We start from the raw sequence: 18,550 nt of genomic DNA, 5'->3' as shown, positions 1-18,550 counted from the left end.
CCAGGAACTCTAATCCTGGTTGCTTCTATGTGGGCCAGACAACCTTGGTTTCCACATCTGCTCAAACAGGTGATGTGCGATCCAGTTAAGCTCCTGTGCCCCTTCAACATGCTCACTCAAAATGGGGGGACAACGTTAAATTTACATCCTCAATCTGTGAACCTGGCAGCTTGGCTCCTGAAGTCATAGTTTGGTCATCTAAAACTACCTCAAAGGTGTATGGCAATCCTCAAAGAGGCACATAAACCAAACACCAGACACTGTTACTTTAACAAATGGAAAAGATTTGTAATATGGTGCCAGTCAAAAAATGTAAACCCCATTGATTATGCTCCATCACGCATTCTTCATTACATGCTCCACTTACTAGACTGTGGCCTAGTATTCAGCTCTATCCAAGTTCACCTAGCGGCTCTATCCACGTACACCACTTCTCAAAACACGGTGTCCTGTTGGAAAGTCCCTGTTGTTAAGGCATTCATGGAGGGAGTAAAACGGTCCCACCCCCATTTCAAACCCACCTCCAGGGTGGGATCTCAGTGTGATACTCGCAAAGCTCATAGGTCCTCCCTTTGAGCCTATGCTCAAATCCAGCCTTAAACACCTAGCATACAAAACAGATTTTCTGGTGGCCGTCACCTCCTTAAGAGTCAGTGAACTACAAGCTTTGTCAGTGCAAGACCCTTTCTTTGTTATCCACAAAGACAAGTTGATACTAAGAACACACCCTAGGTTTTTACCCAAGTTCATATCCAAGTTCCATGTTAACCAGTCCATTGAACTTCCTGCTTTCTTTCAAAACCCTTCAAACTCAGCTGAGAAAAACCTCCATACACTAGATGTAAGGAGAGCGGTTCTTTACTATGGAAATCAAACTAAACCACTAAGAAAAACAGACCAACTATTTGTCTCCATAGCACCTGGCAGGGAAGGTGATCACGTTTCAAAAAAACATTATCTCCAGATGGATAGTGAAATGCATACTACTCCCTATCAGACAAGACTCTGCTAGGGGTACACGAGCTACTTTGGCCTGAATTGCAAACCTCCTACTGGACTCCATTTGCAAAGTAGGTACATGGAGTTCCATACATACTACATTTTACTCAGCATTACTGCATTGACACACATTCTAAAGCAGATTCACATGTGGGACAAGCGGTGCTAAAACATCTATTTGCCGCTGTACCTTCTCACAACCCACCCCCTTCTCCAGTCACTTCTCACTAATCTACGCATATCATGTGATCTAAGCAGATCCACAATCCTCAGAAGGGATACATTACTCACTGTATGCACCTTCTACTCCATAGGGGAGGAAGGGTGGGTGCATAAGCAGATGCAAGCATCAGAAATACGATTACAGTAAGTAATGTATACCATATGTATGTAGATCTCCACTGAGCCAAATGTCCTTAGCTCCAGGTATCCCCAATGCCCGTTGTGGGCATTGAGAAACAACAAAGCAAAGGGAGCCTTTCGACCTTTATCCATTAAATGCATTACTCTCTGAATGTTGTCATGGGTATGTCAAAGCCTGATTGATCCAGATCTATCAATGCAGGAAACAAGGGAGCAAGCCGATTGGCTAAACCTTTGGGATTTATCCTTTCATTTGCGATTCGATTATAGGAATCGCAATCCGTTGGGTCCTTATCTTGTTTAAGTATTAAACTATGAGTGGATTCCCACATGGATGCAGTAGTAATAGTGCAACTGTCAGAAAAACGATTAAATAATTTTGATAACTGAGGGAGTCACACATTTGCTATTCTTTTTTAAAACATTGATGATGACAAACTAAATGAGCCTGGTGTTTGGCCCCTTGATAAGGACATTTCTGCATGGATCTCCTGGGGGGTGTAATGGATCCTTGAGCGCTTGAGAGCTCATTAGAGGCTACATATTCTTCCTGGCCCTGTTCTCCCTTGGTTGTTTACTAAATTACTGTTCTTAGTACGATCCAAGGATATCCAATGTATGAGCACCACTTGTGACTTTGTGACCCTCTATAAGCCAACACCTTGTTTCCTTTATTAGTGTTGAACTCTGGTCCTGTAGCACTTGACAGCATGGTTTCAGTGTACGGCCAACGGTTGAAGCTGCCGCCCCCTCCACTCACACAAGTCATGATTGGGAGGGCCGCCGTCAAAGGCACCACTTTTTGCTCCTCAAAACATATAGGAACGCAGCCCAGTTGGGTCGTCATGGTATCTGGCAAGCCGGGGACCCCAGTTGGGTCGTAGACAGCAAGCCAGCGACCCTCAGTTCAATCCCTACAAATTAATGGGGCAGTTGTCACCAGTTGTCACCTCGCTGAAACTCACATGGCACCATGGAGCTGAGGGAATCACTTTGCCATGTTCCTCTGCTAGCCACACCCCCTGTATTGTATCTTCTACCCCTTCTTGGGGTCGTTTGGCTTTCACCCTTCCAAGGTTCCTCTGATATGTCACCCAGCAGTGGGGTGTTGACGGCTCTCTCCTTCCTCACTCTGCTCCCAGGAACAGCCATGTACGTTCTGCGTCGTGACAGCGTTCTTCGGAGGAGGCAGTCTGTTTGGTTGATGTAAAACTGTGGTTCAGCCTCTTCCTGGGTTCCCCGCGTCGGTCCATCTCTTCCGTCTCCTCTTCGGCCGTAGGCTCGCAGGTTTGTCTGTGCCATTGATATGCAAATGGGTAGTTCTCTGTGAAAGGTACAGTGAGCTAAAACGTGGTTGTTGACCCTCTCGAATGGGAACCTACCCATTTGACAGGTTATTTGGCCGTGTTCCTGATCGGTAGAGGATCCCCAGAACATTTGTACACAGGCTGTGCCCTTGTTTGGCAGGCCAGGCTGACCCCTTGTCTTTGTGCCCGGCTGGCCCCATGGTAGTCGGGCAGGCAGACCTCCAGGTAGTCGACCATGCTGACCCCATGGTAGACTTAACTCTTGCATAAGGACTGTGAGAAACCAGAAGGTGTCTCACCCGCAAGTCCTGGGGAGGTGGGGGCTCCCTATCCGGTGACCAGGGCACGCCCATCGCCTCTGGATCCAGACCCTGGGGGTGGACCAGTGCGTGAGGATCACCTGGGTGAGGGATCTTGTGGGAGTGGGACACCTGATGGCGAGACGCGGTATCCCCTTCCCTGTAACTCCTTTACCCCATCCTACGTGGTAGGGTTTGGTGTTTGTTTATTTGATAGAGCGCAACCAAACCCTTAGGTAGCTGGGCGCAAACATTGCAAGTATACTTAGAAGCTTAGTTACATAGATAATAAAGGTATATACATACAGGAAAAGAAAAGCAAATGACTACTACCTAGTTTACAACAAGACAAATAGTCGTATACAAGTATTACAAGATTACACAGCAGGATTGCATTCAGGTGTGACCTAGGTGACGACTACATCGAGCGCGATATGCCTAGCATACATATGAAGGCGGGTATTGACAAGGTAAAAGTGAAGGCAGTAGGTTAGGAATCAATAGATCGAATCCAGGAGAGGGTTTTATGTCTAAAACTAGAGTAAGGTTGGTCAGTTCTGAGATCGTGAGGGAGTGAGGTCCAGGATTGTGCAGCTGTGACTGGGAAGCTCGAGCCGCCCGCTGTAGACCGTTTAAATCTGGCGACCTCAAGGGGATGGATGTTGGCAGACCTCATGGGGCGGGTAGTGATCCTCCTGTTAATTCTTTCAGCAAGATAAGGTGGGGCTATGTTTAGACATTTAGACGTGAGAGAGAGTGTTTTAAGGAGGATCCTGTCATGAATCCTGAGCCAGTGGACCTTTCTTCTGAATATGGAGATTTGTTCTTTAATGGGAATATTTAGGGCATTATTTTGAAGTCTTTGCAGTTTGTCAATAATATACTTATTGGCTCCTGCGTATAAAGCATTGCAGTAATCCAATCTAGATATTATAAGTGCATTTGCCAGGGTAATACAGCTCGATTTGGATAGAAACGGTCTGCAAGCTCAGATCAATTTGCAGGTGTATGCTGTAGAGGATGCAAGAGAATTGACGTGCTTCTTAAGGGTCAGTGCCGAGTCAAGATAGAAGCCCAGGGTTTTGACTGTGGGCATCACTTAAATAATGTTGTTATCAATGTTGAAGGAGGCATGGCTCGGGCTAAGTTTTTTCATGGCCGTCTCTGAACCTAGGATCAGTAACTTTGTTTTGTCGTCGTTCAGGCAGAGGCCGTGGGAGGCCATCCATGCCTGAATGAGGAGGTATATTTTGTTTACCAAGGCCGAGTCCTCCATGACGTTGCCCGAAAGGGGGATAAGGATCTGGGTGTAATCTGCATAGTTAGTGTAGGTCACACCCAGTCTGTCCAACTTGTCGAACAGGGGCTTAGTAAAGATATTATACATGGTACGAGACACACATGATCCCTGCGGTACACCACAGGAGACTTGTATAGGATCGCAGCTGCTGATGGGGAGAAGACTCTCATTGTGCGGTTGGCTAGGAAGGACTGAATCCAGGTTATGACATCACTTGAGAAATGGGCAGCCGACCTAAGATGGTTGCATAAGACTGCATGGTCCACCATGTCAAAGGCTGCCGATATGTCAAGGGGGAGTAGCAAAGCTGATTTCCCATTGTCCTTCAACTCATCAATTTGAGTTTTGAGGTCTATTAATGCTGTTTCCGTGCCATGGAGAGAGCAGAAGCCAGATTGACATGATCCTAATAGGTGATTAGATTCTAGGTAATTTTGTATTTACAAGTAAGCTACTCCGTCAATGATTTTAAGTAGAAGGGGTACTGTGGTGATGGGTCTATAGTTGGTTGGGATGGACGGGTCTAACGTTTGTTTTTTGAGCAGTGGGAGTACCCAAGATTCTTTAAGGTTATTAGGGACTAGGTTTGTTTTGAATGATGCATTGATGAGCTTTCAGATAAAAGGGGCTAGGTCTCTAGCTGCATCCTTAATAATTTGGGCTGGGCAGTTATCTCCTTTACAGTTTGAAGGTTTTAGCGAGAGTATACATTTTTCTGTCTCGATGATGGAGATTTTCTTAAAGCTAAATGGTGAGGTGGAGTTGTCTGGTAAGACTATGCGGGGTTACTGCTCAGGTAGGATCAGTGATGCTTTCTTGTTAGCTATTTTAAGTTGGAGTGAGGCAATTTTATTGGAGAGCGCATTTTGAATGCCTGTACACCAATGCTTATCCTTGGGTGTGTTGTCGACCTGTGGTATTGGTGATTCCATCTCCCGGAGCATAGAGAATAGTTCCTTGGTGTCCGATTTCGCCTTAGATATTCTGTCGTTAAATGTATTCTTTTTAGAGTTAATTATTTCATTCTTGTATAGTTTGGATAAATTAGTTAGTTTGGCTTTGTTCTCGTCGGAAGGTGAGTGATGCCCAATTGACTGAAGCTTTCTTTTTTTGTATTCTTAGTTCTTTGAGTTGGGACGTGAACCAGGCGTTAAGGTGAGATTTCTGCCTGCTTTTGCGGAGTTTGACGTGTGCATTAGTGTCTAGAGCTTTGGTCATAGCTTTGTTGAAGATCTCCACTGGTGAGGTGGGATCTGTGTTGCAGGTTGTGTTATTAATCGCGCGGAGAAGCAGTGGGGGTATCCTGTCTGCTGTAATGTCCTTTTTACTTCTAGTGGGAAGAGGTGGTACCATAACTAAAGTATTATGGCAGATGAGGTCAAGAGAGGCAGTGATGTTAACTAGAGAGTGATCGGTCCAGGATTGTGGTGTTAGTGATGGTGATGTTGCAATTCAGGTTGGATACCAAATCCAGAGTCCTTCCTTTAGTATGGGTAGGAGTGGTAACTTTTTGCATCAGTCCATGATCCTTCAAAAGGGCAGTGACTGATTGGGCATGTTTGTCACCAATGTCATTAAAACCCAAGTTGAATTCTCCCAGTAATAAGAGTTTGTGCTTGGTCTTTGGTGTTGTTGGCTAGGATGCAGGTGAGGTCGTCCTCGAAAGTGCCTAATGGTCGTGGCGGTCTGTATACCAAGTGGATAGTAAGTGTACGGTTGTTAGAAAGTGGGAGTTTGGCTGTAAGTATCTCACAGGATTGGCAGGAGGGGGGGGTGGTAAGTCTAATGGAAAGATTCTTTTTGGCAATAATGGCTAATCCACCTCCTCTGGTGTTTGGTCTGTCCGCTCTAAGTATCTGGTAACCTTCTGGTACAGCTTTCATAAGGGCAGGTCCTGCAGCTTCATGGAGCCAGGTTTCAGTAATAGCCAGCAGGTCTAAGTTCTCATTAGTTACGGTGTCTGCGATAAAGCGGAGTGGGCTATCAAGGATCTGGCATTGATAAGCGACCCTGATAGAGATAAGGTACTTTTAGGTTTGGAGCTAGAAGGGTATTTAGTTTTGGGTGTCATATCTTTGCAAAGACTTATTAGCATGGTAGTTGGAAGCGTGGGTGAGATTATTGGAACTGGTCTGTCGTGCACGTGTAGTAGTGGGTTCTGTACGATGGGCAACATTATGTGTGGTGTGTTTGTTCGTACCGTTAGTTGTAGGTTCGTAGAGGCGTGGCAGTCTTGATCTCAGTCTCAGGTTTCTATCTTTCGGGGAAATGTGGTCATAGAGGCGAGGGCCATTATGGTGAGGATGCCTGAAATAAGTAGAGTTATCTGTATCCTGTGAGCTTTGTACATGATCATAGGCTAGACCGGGACAGGTCAGGATCAAGGGAGGACTATATGGAGGCTTTTAAGTCGCTGGTACTGGAGTGCGCATAAATCAATTTCAAAGCAGGCTAGTATCAATTGCAGGAGTTAGGCTATGATCATTTTTGGGAATAGGTTGGTGTCAGTTGCATAGGATAGGCTAAGATCAGGTCTAAGGTAAGGCTAGTACTGATTGCAAAAGAGTAGGCTAGAATAATCTTCAGTGTGGACTAGTATCCCTTACATAGGCATATACAGTATAAGCTCCATTTCATAGGCGTATTCAGTATAAGCTGGTGTCAATTGCATATGGATGAGGTGGGATCAAATCCAAGATAAAGCTAGTACCAATTACAGAGAAATGGACTAAAATCACATTCATCGCGGACTAGTGTCCATTACATAGGTACATTCATTGTTGGCCCAGTTGCAAAGGTACAATATGGTGTGTACTCTTATCAGGCAGAAGGATAGGCAGGGGTCAAGTTCGAATTAGGCTAGTACCAACTGCAGAAGAAAATAGGCTAGAATCCCAATTCCTGTAAATGCTGGTGTAAATAGCATAGGGAGGTTTGGGTCAAAATTAAGGTGGGCTACTACCGTTACACAGTAGTATACTAGGATCACAATCGCACTATTAGGCAGTGATGGTTGAGGACACTACAATCAATTTTCAGAATGGTGTAATAACAACAGCTGTACAGGAGTGGGCTAATGTCATTTTCAGGTAAATTGATAATAATCACACAAGTATATAGACTTGCCGTTTCTACGGTAGCCTAAAACAAGGAGACACGAGGCAAGAGGGCGCATGGTTAAGCATGAGTTATGAAGCAGAAGGGTAATACAGGCATGACAGCATATATGGTGCATACATAATGTTGAGGCGAATATCGCAGAACATATGGCGGCACATTAGGGTACAGGTTACTTAAAAAGAGCAATCCGCGGGCCACTCATAAAAGTGTAACGGAGGGTAACATACTGTTGTGGCAACAGGTAATGGCCGTAATAAGTCGTGCTGCACCTTTAAGGGGTAGTGAGGCGGGTCTGAGTTCTTTGGATAATGTGCAGGTAAGTAACGTAGGGCCAATGCTTGTTGATAGAAACAGTGTACAGTAGCTACGACAGGGTAGGGTAGAAAAGTTGGGGCTGGCGAAGGGCAGCTTTGGCGGCGACTGTTCACTTAAGTGGACTGCAAGAGAGTTAAGTTACCTGGGTGCAGGTGGGGACAGCCAAGTCTGGATCAATCTGAGCAGAGGGTCTGGCTGACGGCATGCACGGCTGGGGACAGGTGATGGCCTTGTTTCCCTGGGCCTTGGTGGAGATGGGCCGGCTTACGCCTGCCAGTGTTCGATAGGTGGAGATGTTTGGCACTGTAACCAATCGGAGCCCAGGCAGTGTGGGCTGGCCCTGGTTAGGCCTGGGAGGCCGAAGCCAAACGTCGGGCGGCCATTTTAGAGTGTGCTACCATCCTCATGGTAGGTGATGGCGACTTAGGTAAGAGATGACCGTGGTAATAGGCACGGTATTGTGGAATTTGACAAAGGATGGCAATAAAGCTGTTTTGCAGAGCGGACATCAGGAAACGCTTGCATGCAAATAATGAGGGTCATACGGATGATTTCGTTTTTTCATGCGCAATTGCCTGTGCGCTTACCGCAATTGTGGGCTGGAAAGGGCGACTTCTTCTTGGCTGACCACTGCTCCTGCAGGGTCAGATGGAGCTCCTGCTTCGTAGAGAGGCTGAAAGAACTGCTTGTCAGGCTTGGGACAGGTGATGGCCTTGTTTCCCTGGGCCTTGGTGGAGATGGGCCGGCTTACGCCGGCCGATAGGTGGAGATGTTTGGCAATGTAGCCAGTCTGAGCCCAGGCAGTGTGGGCTGGGCCTAGTTAGGCCTTGGAGGCCGAAGCCAAACATCAGGCGGCCATCTTGGAGTGTGCTACCATTCTCATGGTAGGTGATGGCGACTTTGGTAAGAGATGACCGTGGTAGTAGGCATGGTATTGCTGGAATTCGACAAAGGATGGCAATAAAGCTGTTTTGCAGAGCGGACATCAGGGAAAGCTTGCATGCAAATAATGAGGGTCATACGGATGATTTTGTTTTTTCATGCGCCTGTGCGCTTACTGCAATTGTGTTCTGGAAAGGGCGACCTCTTCTTGGCTGACCACTGCTCCTGCAGGGTCAGATGGAGCTCCTGCTCCGTAGAGAGGCTGGAAGAACTGCAAGGGTACTTGGGATCCTCCCCCCGCCCCCCTGCTCTGTCCCTTCACAGGTGTGTCAACTGGAGGGGCAGCCGAACTGGCGGAACCTTAGGCTGAGGTAACAATATATCACATACAGGGGTAGCCGCCTGACAATAGTTAGAGCGTACTCTTGGTACTGTATGCCTTTATTCAAAAAGGAGGTTGTGGTGTTTGCAAAGGTCACCACTAATCTAAACTTGTGTCAAAGTCTAAAGGACCCCTAGGGGGTGAAAGCTACAGGCACATTCATTCGTACATGTGAGCACAAAAGTTATACAAGATGTAAATTTATTACAACAAACTCATCGACCAACAACACTCAAGGTATGGCAATTTGATGCTTTCGAGAACAATCAGGTAGCATTTTAGAGACATGGATCCTAAAGACCTTCTGCAGCAAAACGTTTACAGAGGTGTAGGTTATTCGCATGTACTTATACTTCATCAAGAAAACACATTAGTCATAGACTGATGAATAATAAATGCAGAAAAAACAAAAAATTCATTTACAACAATTTAGTGCAGTGAAACATGGTGATAGACTGTAGTGAGGCATAAGCATGTCTAGTAGGCACTATTTTCTAGCCAAACACAAATGTATAGACAAGGTGCTTGTCCTTATAGAGTCAAGACAAGACCTATATGTATTAGACATTACACTAATGTCTAATACATATAGGTCTTGTCTTGACTCTATAAGGACAAACACCTTGTCTACATTAGACTTTTCTTTTTGCGTACATTGTTGTCCTACACCAATTGTATTTAGAAGTAAGGATTGGCAACAGGTTTATTAGTATAGGCCCTTTTATTTTGACAAAAATTCCACTGTGTTATTATTATTTGACCCTCGCAGCTTGCTCCCATCCTTAGATATAGGCTTAGATAGGCGTTCAACCAACCCATTGACGTTCAATAAACACCCTTGAACTGTGATCACTTGTCTCTGTCTTCACTGTTTGATACCATGCTTGCCTTACAGGATATACCCCTAAGTGGCCACTGCCCCTGTCCTTTGGGAGATGGGCTGACCCTTTTATTGGTGCAGGCATGCCTACTCCTTGGTTAGCTGGTGGGCTGACTTCACGTGTGGGTTGATTGACTTGTGGGTACATCTGTCATTAGACATTGCATACATGATTTTGAGTCTTTTTTCTTTAAAGGGCTATTGTATTGATTTAGGGATGAATAGTGAACATAACATTTTGTGTTTATGCATTTTGACTCCTGTCTTTTTAGGTTTCATCAAGTCCAGAGACCGAGCCTTTCAGAAGTTCTATACCTTGCTAACAAAGACCCAGATGTTCTCCCAGTTCATTGAGGAGTGTTCATTTGTCAGCAACAAGCAGACCAGCCTTGAATTCTTTGACAATTGTGTGGACAAGGTAAAGGCCTTCAAGCCCCCTTCATTGTGTCAGAATACCTGATAGAGCTGCACAGTTTAATTTTGTTTTAAATGAGTGTACATATATGTTCACATGTCGGGGAGGTAAATGCTCACCTGTAGGACAGAGCTATCTTTTTCGGGAATAGTGAAACCACCTATGCCATGTTAGCAAAAATGTCTTTGCAGGATCATGAGGTGGGAGGAGGCAAGTGGCAGTCTTGTGGCCTGTCCACCTGTTTCATGGAATGATTACCCATATTAATCGACCTGGTATTTTACATTAATAGAGCTTCTGTTCTTATTCTCCACCATGGGGTCTGGCATGGATTCACATGCTCATGAATTTTTCCCCGTCGTCAGGCTGGGAATCCTCGGTAAAGAAAAAGTCAGTATCAGTTTCGTTTCTGATCTGTCTTTCTTAGTAACCAATCACTGATCTCTGGGTCATACTGCCCCCCAGCCAATGACTGCCCTCTCCCTAAGCCCCTCCCCTGGCAGCCATCCTCAGATTTTTACCGCACGTTCAAGTGTTGGGAGTCCTCCTGCTTTAGCTCTTGAGCTTTTACTGCGTTTTTGCACTTTTTCAGGAGATTTTCTAATTTTTTCAGTTTAATCGAGCCTCAAGCTCCACCGTTTCCACTTCCGATAACGGGGACCCGTTTCGGAATTCTTCTACGCCCCTCAAGGGTGAAGTTTTCGTCGAGTTACGCTGCTCGGAGGTTCCAGAAGATCTGAGGCCTATCTCAACAGACATGGCCCAGGACAAGGGAAGCTCGACTCCTGGATCCAAGCTGTTCAGGAGCTGCCCGGGATGCGGATTGCAAAATGTTTTCAAGGAGGACGAGCATTCGAGATGTCTCTACTGCCTTCATGTGGACAAGACGCACGTGGAGAAGGACTTGCGTTCTGCAAGAACCTGTCAGAACGGACCAAGCAAGATCGTCGTTCCCACCTCGCCGCCTGGCTGGAGAAGGGCGCAGCAGGTGAGAAGGCGAAGAAAAAGTCTGAGCGGTCTTCTAAGTCCTGTGAGGGCGCCCCGGCGATGGGGGCCCAACAGAAGGCCAAGCACTGCGAGTCCGCGGGCACCAGGAGCGCCAAAAGGTCATGCTCTTCGGCTGCCAAGCAGGGCGCGACTTCCCCAGCATGATCAACCACGAGCCAGCGTTCTGGTTCGGGGAAGAGGAAGTCCGAGAACCCGGGTAAGCTTCTGGAGAGGCCCCGGTCGATCTCGAAGGGAGCCGAGGGGGAGCGAGGCGATGACCCTCCCCCAAAGCGAAGGCCCAGGATGCACCTAAGGTGGTGAGGGCCTTGATCCACCCGGCAAAGACCTCTATCGAGGTTGTCGCAGTGGCCCTGGCAAAGCCGGCAGAGACTACGCCAGTGGAGGCGGCCTCGGGACCCAGAGTTTCCCTGCCACCGCGGAGGGAATCCTCTTTCCAGCCCATCGTTAAGACCCCCGCGAAGACCGCGGTGGAAAAAGAGGCGGGGGGGGCTGGTGGCCATTACAGACTCGGATTTTGCCTCCGAGGAGGATCTGGTGGAAACCGTGAAAGGCCTCAGTGAGAGGTTCGAGAAGGTTCGATCCCAGGGGAAGGTTCCAACGAGGGCCCAGTGGAGCAGCCATCCCGCCCGTCGCAGCCATTGCCCAAGCCCCACGATAGCTCGCCAGCCATTTTGTTGGCGATCCAATCCTTATGTACTGAGATAAGGACGAGGTTACCACGGACCCCTACGGAGGATCCAGAACCAGGACCATCGGGAAGCCCTCCGAACAAGCGGAGGAGAGTCCACCCCGCACCGCCCTGCATGCCCACGAGGCCTGTGGACCCCTCATCCCCCTCGCCGGACCCTCGGCATGATACGGCGACGGATCCAGTGACGGGGACGGACGTCGACGGTGGCGATGCTACAACAGACATTCCTTCATCCCCCCACCCCCCGCTACCCCCTCGGGCCTCTCCGCCCGACGAAATTGGCTTTTTCCACGCCATGATAGCCAGGGCATCCAAGCTCTTCCAGCTCTGCCCTGAGGAACAGAAAAAGGAAGGCTTTCTTTACCAACGACGGGAGGCCAAGAGAAAGACGGTCCTCGCGGTACCGCTGCTCGACGACATCTGGGACGAGGGGCTGGCTATCCTGAAGAACCCTTCCACGACACCCGCCAAAAGGGACAGGTACGAGAAGAAGTACCGGGTCCCCGATGCCGCCCCCTTGTGCATCAGGGCCCAGCCTACACCAGACCCGGTCGTCTCGGCAGCGGCCAAGAAGAAAGCGGCGGGTGCGGCGGCTTCAACTTCCACTTCCCCCACCGGACAGCGTGGGCAAGAAGTTGGACTCCATGGGATGACGAGTCATCTCGGCGGCGGCGGCGACGATGATAAAAGGCCGCCAATGCCTTAGCGATTGTGGTCCGTTACGACAGGGAGCTTTGGTGCAAGATAGCTCCCCTGCTAGACTTCCTACCGGAGGACAAGAGGGCGGAGGCCCTACAGATTCTGCAGGAAGGTGAGGTGGCATCGGATCACGCCATAACGGTGGCAACGGACATTGCCGATACCAGATTTCGCCAGCTGGGCAACGGGGTTTGCCTTCGACGACGAGGATGGCTCAAGGCAACAGACTTTCGCCAGGACGTCCAGACCAGAGTGTTGGATATGCCGTTCGATGGCAACAGCCTGTTTGGGAAGACGGTGGATGAGTCCCTCCAGGCATCAAGACCGACACAGAGACAGCCCGAGCCCTAGGAGTCCTTCAGCAATGGCGGCCCTTTCGGAGCTCTGGAGGCAGACAGGGAGCCTCCAAGGGATCCATCGGTGGCTCTTCTATGTACCACCAGGCGGCCCGCTCCTTGTGCCAGGAGGCCTACAGAGGCCGCGGCAAGCAAGGAGGCTCTCGCCGCCGTCGTCAAGGAGGCCAAGGCGGCAAGGCCTCTTCCAAGCAGGACTGAACCTGCCGTAGCGTCGTGCCCCCGGCTGACAAAGTTCGTCAGCGTGTGGGAGTCCATCTCCACTGACCGTTAGGTGCTGGACACCCTGGCCCGCAGACACTCACTAGAATTTCAAAAGAAGTGTCCTCGCATTCCTCCTGTGGCCAGGAAGGAGAATCACGTCCCTCAACTGCTGTTGGAGGTAAGGGCGATACTCAAGAAAGGTGCCATCGAGCTTGTCCCCAAGAGACTCCAGGACTCTGGGGTATACTCAAGGTACTTCCTCAGAAAGAAGACAGGCGGTTGGCGCCCCATCCTGGACATGCGTCGGTTAAACAAGTACATCAAGGCACAGAAATTCAGGATGGTCACCCTCCAGCACGTGCTGGGACATCTGGAGGAGGGCGACTTCCTATCGTCGTTGGACCTGGAGGATGCTTACTTCCACATCCCCATTCTAAAAGGACACAGAAAGTTCCTCAGATTCGTAGTCCAGGGGCGTCACTACCAGTTCAGAGCCCTGCCGTTCGGATTAAAGTCTGCGCTCAGGGTGTTCACCAAGTGCCTCGCACCAGTGGCGGTGCCGCTGCGCCTGCAGGGGATCCACGTCTACCCCTACCTGGACGACTAGCTAATCTGTGCAAGGTCAGGAGAACTCGCCGTCGAACACACGCCGAGGACCGTCCGCCTGCTCAAGGAACTGGGATTCGCCATCAACTACCCCAAATCCCACCTGGTTCCGTCACAGATGGCACTGTTTCTGGGAGCAAAGCTCGATACAGTGGAGCGATTGGCATCTCCGTCGGAAGAAAGGACAAAGGCCATTTTGGGCAAGGTGCAGCGCCTGCTAGCCACCGATGTGGCCAGGGTGAGGTCCATCAAGTCCCTCTTCGGGATGATGTCCTCATGCATCTACCTTGTGCCCCTTTGCAGACTTCGGATGCGTCCGCTACAAGAGTTCCTCGACGCCCGCTGTATTCAAGCGGCGGGCAGCTTCGAAAACAGGATCCCGCTCGATGAGGAGTTCCGTCGGGCGATTCTATGGTCGGGTACCCATGCGCACCTCGCGGCAGGCATGCAGTTTCAGACCCCGGCGTATCAGGAGACGTTAACGACAGACACCTCCCTGGAGGGATGGGGGGCCCACACCGGAGATCTCCACGCAAGAGGCCTCTGGCTCCCGGAGGAGAAGTCTCTTCACATCAACATCCCCGAGCTACGAGCCGTGTTCTGGGCGCTCAAATCGTTCCTTCCGTACCTCAAGGACAAAGTGGTGAGGATCTTCACCGACAACACCACCACGATGTTCTACATCCGGAAGCAGGGAGGCACCAGATCCCAGCCCTCTCCAAGGAGGCCCAGGATCTGTGGCACTGGGCCGTCGCCCAGGGAATGTTTCTGGTTCCCTTCCACCTGGCAGGAATAAAAAACACCATCGCCGACTCACTCAGCAGGGAGCTGCGCTCGTGCCACGAGAGGGAACTACGCCAGGACCAGGTGGATCGGCTCTTTCAACGATGGGGCAAACCCCAGATCGACCTGTTCGCGACGGCGACGAACTCCAAGTGGCAGAAGTTCGCCAGCAGGTTCGCACAGCCGAGGAGCATGGGCGATGCTTTCTCGTTCCCTTGAGATGGCGTGTTCCTGTACGCGTTCCCTCCGTTGCTGCTCCGTCTCATCAACCAGCTCAAGAGGTCCAGGTGCAGGATGATCCTCGTCGCACCGGCGTGGCCGAGACAGATCTGGTTCCCAGACCTTCTGGACTTGTCAGCGTCCCCACCTATCAAGCTGGGGACGGACACGGATCTTCTCTCCAGAGAAGGAGGCACCATTCTTCATCACGACCCGGAGTCGCTGAACTTGCAGGCTTGGCTCCTGCAGCACTAGAGTTTGGAGGATACGATATCCCGGCTGACTGCAGAGAGGTTCTTGCAAAAGCCAGGGCGTCCTCAACTCTCAAGTGCTATGGACATAAGTGGAAGAGGTTCTCTGTCTGGTGCCGTGCACAGAAGATTAACCCTCTGCGGGTTACGGCCCCTCAAGTATTGCCGTACCTACTGTCGCTGGCAAAAGCTGGACTGGCTCACGCCTCCATCAAGATGCATCTGGCTACCATCTCCCGATACACCAGAACTACAGGACAGGCGTCCTTGTGATTTCATCGCCTGGTGAAGGAATTTATGAAGGGACTATTATGATCGTTCCCGCCGGTGAAGGCCCCTGCCCCGGCGTGGGAGCTCAACGTGTTGCTGCCCATTCGAGCCTATGCATTTGGCGCCGTTGAAGTTCCTGTCGTGGAAGACAGCATTTCTCGGGGCCATCCCCTCCGCACGACAAGTGGGAGGGATCCAGGCCCTATCTTGCAAGCCTCCATACTTGACTTTTCACGAAACGAGGGTGGTGCTGCGGACGCACCCCTCCTTTATGCCCAAGGTGCCGTCGGACTTCAACCTGAACGAGCCCTTGGTGTTGCCAGTTTTCTTCCCGTCGCCTTCGTCGCAGGCCGAGAGGACTCTGCACTCGCTGGACGTAGCTAGAGCGCTGAAGTTCTACGTAGACCGCACGAAGAGTTTTCGGAAGACCACAGCTGTTTGTGAACTTTGGACCTGTGAACCAAGGGAAGGCTCTCTCGAAGGCTTCCATTTCCAGATGGATCTCGGGCTGCATCATGCACTGTCATCGGTTGGCAAACCGACCGCTGCCTGGCCGTCCGAGAGCCCATTCGACCAGAGCGATCGCTACTACCACAGCGTTCCTGTCTGGTGTGCCCCTGCTGTACATCTGCAGGGCTGCTACGTGGAGGTCGACGCACACCTTCACAAGATTCTACTGCGTCGATCGGGACTCCAGGGAGGAGTCCAGGGTCGGCCAAGCAGTGCTGCGCAACCTGTTCGCTTAAGGTGAGCATGGTGAGGGGGTAAGAGATGCTTAATGTTGAGTTGTTGTATTGCTTAATGTTGAGCCTGTTGCCACCTCCCGTGGTTGTGCATGTGTATACTGCTATGTATTCTTATATTCATGAGCATGTGAATCCATGCCAGACCCCATGCTGGAGAAGGAACAAGTTACTTACCTGTAACTGTTGTTCTCCAGCATGGGTCTGGCATGGATTCACATGCGAACCCTCCCTCCTTCCCCTCTGCGGCTCTTCACTTGGTCATACTGCCACTTTACGTGCTACCAAATCTGAGGATGGCTGCCAGGGGAGGGGCTTAGGGAGAGGGCAGTCATTGGCTGGGGGCAGTATGACCCAGAGATCAGTGATTGGTTACTACTGAGAAAGACAGATCAGAAATGAAACTGATACTGATTTTTTCTTTACCGAGGATTCCCATCCTGACGACGGGGAATATTCATGAGCATGTGAATCCATGCCAGACCCATGCTGGAGAACAACAGTTACAGGTAAGTAGGTAAGTAACTTGTTCCTTATACTCCTATAACTGCCCCTTTCCTCTCTACTCATAGGTGATATCCCTAAGGGGAATGGGCCAGAACAGGTTTGCACAGCAAACCATTTAGTTATAAAGAGAAACAACTGGGCATGTGCGGATGCATCGGTGCCAGGCTCTGCCACAACAGACTTCGCCCTTCATCTTAACATGCAAGTCTTTTTAATCAGAACCTGCAGGACTACCTGTGTTAGTGAAAGAGGAAAGATTAAGCCCTGAGCATGGCACCGAACAACTTTGTAGATAACTGAATGCCATAGTGAGGGTTATCAAACATAGAGACTCACCCTTGAGAAAACCAAGTTTTTCCCAGTAGGATGTTCATATTTAGGAAATACTTCTGTAAACTCTGAGAATCTAAACACTTGCCCATCCACCCTTCACTGAATCATGCTGGTTAGGAAGAACCCTTGTTCTCACTCTTGAAAAGCCTTATAAACCTGGACTCTGTCTCAGAAAGCTTTGTAGGAGACAATCATCTCGGCATTCAGGATACCATACTTTTTCCAAACTGGAGCATCTTCAGTGGGGCAGAAACTCCACTTTACAGTGAGGGCATTTACGTAGCCTGGACCAGTCCGTATACAGGCACGTGTCAATGATTCTAGTTTTTTTGTTGCACAGGAGCCTCCCGGGCAGTAGTTGCCCTACACAAATCCTATTTTACATGAGGTTAATATAACATATCCAAGACATAAGAGAGAAATCTGAAGGATCGAGATCCTCAAACTCCCTCCCTTCCCCAGCAGCTCATATAAAGAGAGCAACCTGTGTAGAATTCTTCAGGGATTCCATGGGGTGTACTCATGGGAGCAATTAGGGATCAGGGCAGGCAGTTTAGAGTTTGGTTCCACCCATGAGGAGGATTAGAGAAAAAAAAGGTTCCCTGCTTTGAAAATAATTATACATCAATCACACATTTTTGTCATTGTACATGATGCTTTATATACATAATTGATCTGAAAGATGAGCAGTAGACCAAATCCAATAATAATAGAACATTTATTGGACAGTTGATACCATATGCATAGCTGCGTGTGTCAGAAAAATACAAATAGTTTTTCCAACGAGTAATGTAATTAGTCAAAGAAGGTGTTATTCTCTCACATTGTTATAAAGTGGTATAGGCTTTTTTTATGTGTATATGAGTTTGTGTATGGAGTGTGAGGAGGCATTAATGTGAGGCGGACAACTTTGTGAAGGGTTTTCAAAAGATGCCATTTTATTAACTCGAGAAATTGGATGAACACCTCACTACGCCTACCCTGGCGAAGATTTCCCTGCCTAAAATAAACATAAGGAAACACTAACCAAATGTCTCTGTCCCTCACACTTATACATACAGTAACTCAACAAGGTAATGCATGGCAGTTCAAAGACAACAACATATAACTGAATTGACAGCCTCTCCTTCTAATCTGGGTGAATTTCCCATCCCCAGATTCAAGTAGGAATTTGTTCCACAGTTCCAAAAGAAATCAGGAAATCCTGTTTTGTGACAAAATTCCAACACAGTTCTTGGTAAATCCAACTCAGTAGCAAATAGTTCCAACACTTTTGGTAACAAAGTTACAACACAGTTCTTTGTCGGGATGCTTCTGCAACAATCTAATAGTTTTGAGGATATAGAACACTTCGGCAGCAGTGTTATACAGTTCTTACTTTAGCAATTACATTTTGTCAGGATAATTTGCTAACACCACTTCACAGCACTTCATCAACTTCCACCTGGTTTACTCCCATACCAGGCCTACTACTTCAAAGTATACTCCCTTGCCCGAACAGTATGAAGCGTTATCACAACTTCTGATCTGATCTACTTGCAGGCCAGATCGGTAATTCACAAAGAAGTGTCTCTGTGGTTAAGATCATCTTCAACAACTTTGCAGCGTTTTTCACTTTATA

At 48.8% G+C, this 18,550-nt stretch overlaps 1 protein-coding gene across 5 annotated transcripts in view; it reads left to right on the top strand.

The window, feature by feature from the left end:
* Positions 1 to 18,550, top strand: part of DENND4B (DENN domain containing 4B) — a 2,051,633-nt gene that overhangs the window by 1,031,201 nt on the left and 1,001,882 nt on the right. For all 5 annotated transcript variants that reach the window (XM_069651381.1, XM_069651348.1, XM_069651357.1 and 2 more), the window contains one exon: positions 10,120 to 10,265. In XM_069651381.1, coding sequence (XP_069507482.1) covers positions 10,120 to 10,265 — 146 coding nt within the window. The remainder of the gene's footprint in view (positions 1 to 10,119; positions 10,266 to 18,550) is intronic.

The sequence above is a fragment of the Ambystoma mexicanum genome, chromosome 1p (assembly GCF_040938575.1).
Source record: "Ambystoma mexicanum isolate Mex_15411 chromosome 1p, UKY_AmexF1_1, whole genome shotgun sequence".
Classification (NCBI taxonomy): Eukaryota; Metazoa; Chordata; class Amphibia; order Caudata; family Ambystomatidae; genus Ambystoma; species Ambystoma mexicanum.
Note: the sequence above shows the minus strand (reverse complement) of the source record. Positions and strands in the feature narration are given on the sequence as shown.